Source organism: Heteronotia binoei, unplaced genomic scaffold (genome assembly GCF_032191835.1).
Source record: "Heteronotia binoei isolate CCM8104 ecotype False Entrance Well unplaced genomic scaffold, APGP_CSIRO_Hbin_v1 ptg000246l, whole genome shotgun sequence".
Classification (NCBI taxonomy): Eukaryota; Metazoa; Chordata; class Lepidosauria; order Squamata; family Gekkonidae; genus Heteronotia; species Heteronotia binoei.
In genome coordinates, this window is record NW_026800005.1 from 96,398 (window position 1) to 105,107 (window position 8,710).

The following is an 8,710-nucleotide window of genomic DNA, read 5'->3' on the forward strand; positions in this document are numbered from 1 at the left end:
AGAACAAAGGTCATGAGGGAAGATAAATTGGAAATTACAGGTACATTACAGGTAAAATGGAAAACTTTAAAAAGTTACAAAAATAATTTCAAAATTTTCTCTCCATTATACACAAAACTAATCAATTTCCTCATTCAAACCATGAGGTGTTAAAGTCCCTAGAGTGTGAATCCAAAGTGATTTTTTTCACCATTTATTCACTGCTGCCCTATCAAGTGTTGGCAGGAGTCAGGGGCTGTTGTTAGGGATCTCCTCACAGCCCTAATTACAACTGATCTCCCGCCTACAAATATCAGTTCCCCTGCAAGGAATGGAAGCTTCAGAAGGGGGAATCTATGGTATTATATCCCCACTGAGCTCTCTGTCCTCTCCTGGCATCACCTCTAGATCTCCAGGAATTTTCCAAGCTGGAGTTGGCAGCCCTATAACCATCTGGGATGCCTTTCTTTTAATAATAATAATAATTTTTAATTTAAATCCCGCCCTCCCCGCCGAAGCAGGCTCAGAGCGTCATGGAGGTTAATAGCTTTCCTTTTCATGGTGGTTAATAGCTTTCTCCTTTTTTTAACCTCTTGGCTCATCTATATTTCTGAATGCAGTTTTTAAAATATTTTTTTTAAATGCAGTTGAGGCTTTATATGGCTGTACACACTAGATGTTAGTAATAGTGTGCGTGCTTGTAAGCGTCACAGAACCATTTGGCCGGCCTGGGCTAGGAACAGAATGTGAGAGAAGAGAGGGTGTTGAGCACACTAACCAGTAAAAAAAAAATGGTAGCTGTAATTAGAGTACCTATATTGCCCTTTCAGAAGCTTCATTCACTGATGTTTATTCTAATTTCCCACACAGAGTTGATAGAACATGTTAGATATAACTGCAGGCCTTCTACTAGCAACTCCCTGGAACAACACTTGAAACCCAGAAAGTTCTGATATCTATTTTTTCCCTCCGTAGATTTGAAACATATTGGCCCACCCATGAGTTTTTTTCTCACAGCAATCCTAATAGTGAGCATAATATTGAATCTCGTTCTGATCATCTTTGTATTGGCAGGTGAGTAGAGAGCTGCATTCATCTATTATGTTGAGTCTTTTTTCAATTATAAGCTAGTTTGATGACAGACTAGCATGCTCTTGGAAACATCACATTCTTGTTCCCAGAAATCATTGTTGCCTTCATAGGTGTGCTGAATAAGTTTGAGAACAATAAATACAACTTAAAGCAGGGATGTCAAACTCATTTGTTGTGAGGACCAGATCCAACATAAATGTGACCTTGTCAGGTGTGTCATAAAATGTAATGACACGTAGTAGAGACAAACTTTGTAAAGGATACAGACAAACACAATTAAAGATTTGAAAAAACTTAAAACATGCTTAAAACAGTAGCATTCATTGGTCTTAAAGGTGCTTTCTTTGTATCTCTCCCGTGCAATGCGGGGAGCTGAGCAAAGAAAGCTCTGGCTCTCTCCTTCCTTCCCCAGGGGACCAGGAAAGGGAGAAGCCTCAGTCAATAGAAGAAGAGAGGCTTGGTTCCATAGCTCCGCTGTGCAATGAGAGAGCCTGGCAAAGCAAACTCTCCCTTTCCCCCCGCCCCATCCTGCCCAAGCGAGGCGCCTCAGCCAATGGAGAAAATAGAGGCTTTGTTCTGAAGCTCCTCTGTGATTGAGCAAGCTGTGATGCAAAAGGAAGCAAGAGAGGAAGAAGGAAGCACATGACAGCCAGTTTCTTGGGGGCCTAATTTGGCCCCCGGACTGCATGTTTGACACCCAGGACCAGATCTGCGGGGGCAGAGAGGGCACTTGCCCTGGGTGCTGCAGGAGGCACCAAATTGGGTGTCCCGCTCAGCAGGTGAGGGAGCAAGCCAGTAGCAGGGCCACCCCCGCCGCTTTCTCCTTCCCCACAGGGCCCCACCCATTTAAAGATCCCAGCTGGCCAGAGAGGTCTTTAAATGATGGGGAGAGGCAATTGCTGCTTCTGCTGCTCCCGCCCCATTAAAGATGGGGTCTTTAAATGGGGTGGGAGAGGCAATTGCTACTTCAGCCCCTCCTCTGCCTTGTGGGGAGGTTGCAGGAGCAGCCTTGCGGCTCCCCCCCCCCCTTTAACAACCCCTCCAGCTAAGTGGCCGGCGAGGTCTTTAAATGGGGGAGAGGCAGCACTCTAGCACAGGCACTGCCTCCCTACAGCATTTTTGAGTAGGGGCACCATTTTTTAGTTTTGGCAGCGCTCAAAAAAAAATATGTAGCTTTGGCCCTGTTGACACCCCTGACATAGAGATAGCTACCCACAACCTAATCAAAGCAGCCTTTTGACCTCTATTGTCCCTTCACCACGTCTTCTGTCTAGGTGGCAATGTATTAAATGATTGCTCTTCTATTTTGGACTCCCTATCCTACTACAACTCTTCTGTTCTGTAAGGTCATGAACCTGCCTACAAGTTGATGAGTTATGAATTTAAGGGGCAACTGATTCAAGACATATATTAATTTGGAGCAGGAGTCTATTATCTACATGTACATTGTAGCAGGTTGACTAGTTTAGGTTAACATATGATACCTATTTCAGAGAAAGCATTCCAGCAATCAGTAGAAATATGTGAGTGCTAGTAAGGAGAAGCTCTGCCAGCCTGGTCTTAATGATCTTGCACACAAATAAATGTGCTTACAAGCATTATCACCAACACTGTTACCACCAGAAGATTCCAGTAAGATCAGGGTTTCATTTTAAGTTTCATCTGGGCTGCCTCCCTTCAACTGCATCCCCAAGAGCAAATTAAGATGAAGTTTCAGAAACCCATTAGAACATTGCAAGGTCTTTACAGCAAACATCTTTGTGTGCAGAGTAGTACCCATTAAAATACATATGATGGATCTCTCCAAATGCTCCATTGTATCCCTTGCCTTGGACTAGGATCTGGGAGACCCAGGTTTAGATCCCTACTGAGTCATGGAAGCTTTCTGGGTGGCCTTGAGCCAGTCATCATAAGCACTTAGCCTAAACTACCTCACAGGGTTGCTGTGGGGATAAAATGGAGAGGAGAATGTAAGCTGCTTTCCCCCAGCAGAGACAAAGGTCAGGTATAAATAAAGTAAATAGATTAAACAGATGGCAATGGGCATTACTTACAGTTCCCAGAGCATCACTGCCCCAGAGAGCCAGTTTGGTGTAGTGGCTAAGTGTGCGGACATTTATCTGGGAGAACTGGGTTTGATTCCTCACTCCTCCACTTGCAGCTGCTGGAATGGCCTTGCGTCAGCTTTAGCTCTTGCAGAAGTTGTCCTTGAAAGGGCAGCTTCTGTGAGAGCTCTTTCAGCCCCACCCACCATACAGGGTGTCCATTGTGAGGGAAGAAGATAGAGAAGACTGTAAGCTGCCCTGAGACTGATTCACAGAGAAAGGTGGGGTATAAATCTGCAGTTTTCTTCCTGTTAATACTTCCTTCTCTTCACAGTGTAGAACTGTTTGCTGATTCAGCATAAAGACATGGGGTACTTTTACAAATGCAGAATAATATACTTTCAACCAGGTCTCATCTTGGGCAGGAGCTCACAGGAGCAGAGCTCTGGAACCTCTAAATTTTATTGTGCTTTCTTTCTTACCCCCCCCCCTCCCAAAAAACCCCAACATGCTTCTGGGCTCCATTGTTCAAACCCCCTGTGAGAATTTTTCTAAACTTCAAAATGTGATAAACTTTCTAATTTTTCTTCCCACAAAAAATGGGAAAATAACCAAAACATATAAAGCAGACAGATGGAAATTTTCATCATGCCACTGTGGCCACATAGGAGAAAGTAATTTTAAAAGTGTGATGGTAGTAAGGTTTTATTATGACAATTATAATTCAAGAAGCATTTTAAGGTAGATGCTGATCTGATATAAATTAGTACACCTTCCAGTGATGTCAGGGGTGTGTGGCATATATAAATGAGTTATGCAAATAAGTTGTGCTAATGAGCTCCAGCACCTCTTTTTCTACAAAATGACCTGTTTTCAGCGCACTGTAGTGATCATTTGCTAGTGGGTTTTTTCATTCACACAGTAAAACCCAGTTGCAAAGTGCATTGTAAGAGAACTGAAAGTGCATTCTTTAGCATGTGTGAAAGTATGTGAATCCAGAGACTGAAGCACTCTTGAATACCAGAGATAGTAGCTCTTAAAATTAGCTCATTTTTGTTTAGCAGTCAACAGTTTTTTCACATTTCTTTAGCTGTAATCTGATCACAGCTCATTCTATCTGACCATTACAGCAACTCATCTTCTGAAATGCTTTTTATCTCCATTGATAGCAAAGAGACCATCTCCAGTTCTTTCTACTTGCCCAGTGGTCTCCTGTCCAAATGGCTGGGTTGGATACCAAGAGAAATGCTACTATTTTGCAAAGGCTGAAGGAAGCTGGACGTCTAGCAAGAAGTACTGTTCTTCTCTCAATGCTACTTTGGCTGTGGTTGATTCCCAAGAAGAGATGGTGAGTCTTTTTTTTTTTAATGGCTTCATGTTGTATCCTAGTTTGCGGTCTAGAACTTTTGCATAGAAGGACCCAAGAGCTGTAGCTTACTCAATGCACAGCAGCCAAGAAGGTCAAAGCGCCTGCTCCGGCTGCAACACCACTGAGGATGTTCTCCGCAGCTGAGATCGAAACGTCTGGAAGAAAAACTTTCTCCAGTAGAACACAGCCTTGAGCCCGAAAGATTCTACAAACCCTAAAGCTGTAGATTGTATTTCTTCAGCTCCCAACAGCATAAATTATAACTCTAAACTAGATGACTGTGCATGGGCTGAATCTACACATTGCAGAGTCCTCCTATCCTCAACATGGACTGTCAACAAATGGGTTCTGGGAGTGCCATGCCTGAAATTTAATTCCCAGGCACATGGGAGCCTCACTTGGATCAGGATCATGGTGTCCTGGGAGAAGGGTCTTAGCCTCCTCCACCACCACCCCTGCTTTCCCGACCTGAAACAGCTTTGTCCTGTTTGGGAAATGTGCATGTTCTTATGGGAACATATAACAATAGGTGAATAGTGGCTTTCTGGGGCCATTTCAGGTTGGGAAAACAGCACAGGTAGGAGGACTTAAGACCCTTCTTCCAGCTAGGGTTGCCACAGGGAGCCCTCCCCCTCCATTTTGTGGGGTACTTCCGTGCCACTGGCACCACTAGATAGTGAGCTAGACTCACCCATATGTCTGAATATGCACAGCTTTTCCCTTCCCTAAGACTGTAAATTCCTAAATCACATGGTCACTACTGTCCTGGGTGCCTATTATTTCTACCTCATCAACCAGTTCTTCCTTGTTGGTGAGAATCAAGTCCAACATAGCAGATCCCCTTGTTTCCTTCTCCACTTTCTGGAAAAGGAAGTTGTCAGCAAGACAAGTCAGGAATTTATTTGGCCTTTTGTTTTTAGCAGAGCTGGACTTCCAACAGATGTCTGGGTAATTGAAATCTCCCATGATCACTGTATCCCTTCTCTTTGAGAACTATGCAATCTCTTGTACGAGAATCTCATCCAAGTCCTCTGCCTGGCTTGGTGATCTATAGCAGACCCCCACCATAATATCACTATTATTTCTTTCTCCATTTATTTTTATCCAGAGACTCTCAACTGAGCTGCCATACTCAGAATTTCCTCACAAGTATATATCTCCTTCATATATAATGCTACACCTCCACCATTCCTTATTTGTCTGCCCCTTTTAAATACATTGTACCTGTCAATCCTAATATTCCAAAATTAGGATTCCATCCATTTTTTTAGTTTATTTTGATATGTTTTCTCTAGTTTCCATGCAATAACTTGGCACCAAAACGGAACCCATTCAAGCTGGATTTGATAACATGTACTTAACCTTTTCTTTTATGAAGGACTTTATGTTGCGTTACAAAGGTCCTGCTGACCACTGGATTGGTCTCCAAAGAAATGGAAGTCAGCCCTGGAAGTGGATCAATGGTACTATTTTCAATGAGTGGTGGGTCACATCTCTTGTTTCTTTCAAGCAGTCCAAGCTAAAAATTAGGATAAATTATCTAGTAATGGAATAATTAATACTATTTAGAATGTTTCTGATAATTCTACATTCTTAGTGCTTTTAAAGTTTGAACTTAAAGGAAAATAGTAAGACAGATGAGAAAGATTGCTGTCTAATATTAGATAGATATGTACTGATGGCTCTTGACAGCAATTATCAAAATAAGAAAATAAGTTAGGGAATCAAATTAATTTGATTAAGTCACTTCATTATATTGTCAACTGACCTCATTCAGCTATTCAGATATCTGAATATCTTTAGAGATATCTTTAATGATATCAGAAACTCCCTTTAGTTTGAAAAAAATACATAGTCTATCAGTTAAGGAAAAACTTTCATTGTCTTCCATCATATGCTAACTTAGGGAGTATCCTGGGCAATTATATACATAGTTGGCACTGTCCTCAGTTTTTCAGTTCAGGACATCTATTTAGCAGTTCCTTAACTAGATTTTTCATGCTAATATTCCTTTGCAATTTGAATACTTAATTTTATATATGTGGTCATCTTCATCTATTAATTTAACAAATATACGACTATTAGAATACTTATGCACAGCTACACATTTAGTCATTGCTAATGCATAGAAATTGTCTGCCAACTATTTCAAATTGGATACTAGAAGTTCAAGAAGTCTGTATTTTAGATAAATTATCTACTTCTATGTTATATCAGAATTTTGATGACTATTACTCCCACTTTGTGGCTTTCTGGTTTCCTTTCCTTGAATTTTTAGCAACTAAAGCAGAATATTCTTTTTTGGATAATATTGATCTTATTTATTAACCAGTATCTTGGTAAATCTTTTGTTTAACTTTTGTATTGTATAAACTTGTAATTTCATATTTTCTTGTGTAAGTTTCATAATATTGCATTATAATCTTTAGATTAAATTAAATAAATGTTTTTTAACATGCCACCTTAGGGGACCACACATTTAAACTTTTTTAAAAATTGGCCTTTCTTGGGGCTTCAGGTTTGGAATGTGTCTTTAATCTTCATTTTTAGCATTCACTTTACACTGCTGATTAAACCTACAAAAGATGATGCTCCAAAAAACTTACTAATTTTACAAGATGCTTAGGTACAGCAGAGCAGTAAAGGGATCACAGTGAAGATACATTACAAAAAACAAGATGCCTGTGATGTAAACAGACTACCATACTTTTTATACTAATTTATATAATGAATTTATTCTTTTAAAATTACAAATATCTTTGACACACAAGTTCACAGTAACAACCATAAGAAACAAACTATTTACAAAAGAGCTCATAGCAATTTAGTGGTACAGTATGCAAAAATAACCAGTTATAATAGACGCGTTTCATGTTGCCACTTCATCAGTATTGTTATTATCTTCCACTTGTTGAGCTGTATATAATGAGGGAGTGAGCCAGTTCCTTTTACTTAAAGCATGTGCAAAGCCTTCCATTTCATTGCTGGCCAAAACACTCTTCATGCATAGTGGATCCAAGCACTGAGGCTTCATATGGGAACCACCTTAAAAATACAAATAACAAAACAAAATAATACAGGCTATTCTTCAGGAATCTGTTTTATTTAATTTTTTTTAAATGTTGAGAGATATTGGGAGGAATAACAAAAGATGAGAGCGGCTTTCTAAAAGTGAAAGACCATTAGAGGTATGCCAGAAGGAAAGACAAAAAAACCCATACCTAGAAGAAGCCTGAAAGACAAGAAGCCCTTTGCTGCCCCTTCAGCAGCCCCAAGGAGTTTACCACTAAGTTTTAGAGACTGCTACTTTTGTGATTCTGTTAATCATTTTCTGAACAACTCCATTTTCTTATACTTCAGGTTTGCTGTTCTTGGAGGAGGAAGCTGCGCGTATATGAACCAACAAGGTATTGCCAGTTCCAGCTGCTTGAGAGAAGAACCGTGGATCTGCATTAAACCAGTTGAGAGGTGACCCAGGACTTTCTGTACATCGCATGAGCTTCTTATCCCTATGGAACACACTCGTTCAGGTACTAAGAATGTGCTGGTCATGTAATATCAAAAGAATAGTAATATTGATGGCATTCCATATATGCTCCATTTCCACAGAGGATAGATGGATAGCAGAATAACAATCAAATACTTGGCAAGGTTCTCAACCCTGACAGACAGCAATTTAAAATTAAATGCCTTCTGAGTCCACTTGCGCAGTTGTACCACCACAGCATAGCGTGGAGAAGGTCTTTTTAAATGCAATGGTCTCTTTAAATGCCTTAATTCACTCACTGAGTTGCAACTGCAACTGAACTCAGGGCCTATTTTTGTATGTCATTGTTGTTCATATTGCAAACCTCACAAAACAAGCTGGTTTGGTAAATGGGAGGGTTTGTGAAGGTTCATGGTTCATGTGACTCCTGGAACCACGAGCTGGGACGAACCTCCATTTTTCTGGTTTGTGCTCATCCCTATTGCGGACCTCATCCAACTGTAACCTTTAACCTACAGCTTGTGCAACTATATCTTACAGTCTTGTCCTTCTCAGGTATGATGGGATATTTGCAGAGCTTCCCTGTGGTGCAAATACATATGTTATGAGATGCAAGGAAAGAGGAAGAAGACTGGGGCTCAAAGAATGAGGAAATCTTATACCGGACACCCCAAAACCACCTCCAACGTCGCTCACTAGCTGTTCAGAACGTTTCAGTCAGCCTTCCTCATGGAGGGA

At 40.7% G+C, this 8,710-nt stretch overlaps 1 protein-coding gene across 1 annotated transcript; it reads left to right on the top strand.

Annotated features, from left to right (window-relative positions):
* The first annotated feature begins 12 nt into the window (after window positions 1-12).
* On the top strand, window positions 13-8,005 carry LOC132590543 (C-type lectin domain family 2 member D-like). Its single transcript, XM_060263470.1, has 5 exons — window positions 13-40; window positions 1,773-1,850; window positions 4,286-4,464; window positions 5,864-5,967; window positions 7,846-8,005. The coding sequence occupies exons 1-5, from the start codon at window positions 13-15 to the stop codon at window positions 7,955-7,957; spliced, it is 501 nt and encodes a 166-aa protein (XP_060119453.1). The 3' UTR covers window positions 7,958-8,005.
* Window positions 8,006-8,710: the final 705 nt, after the last annotated feature.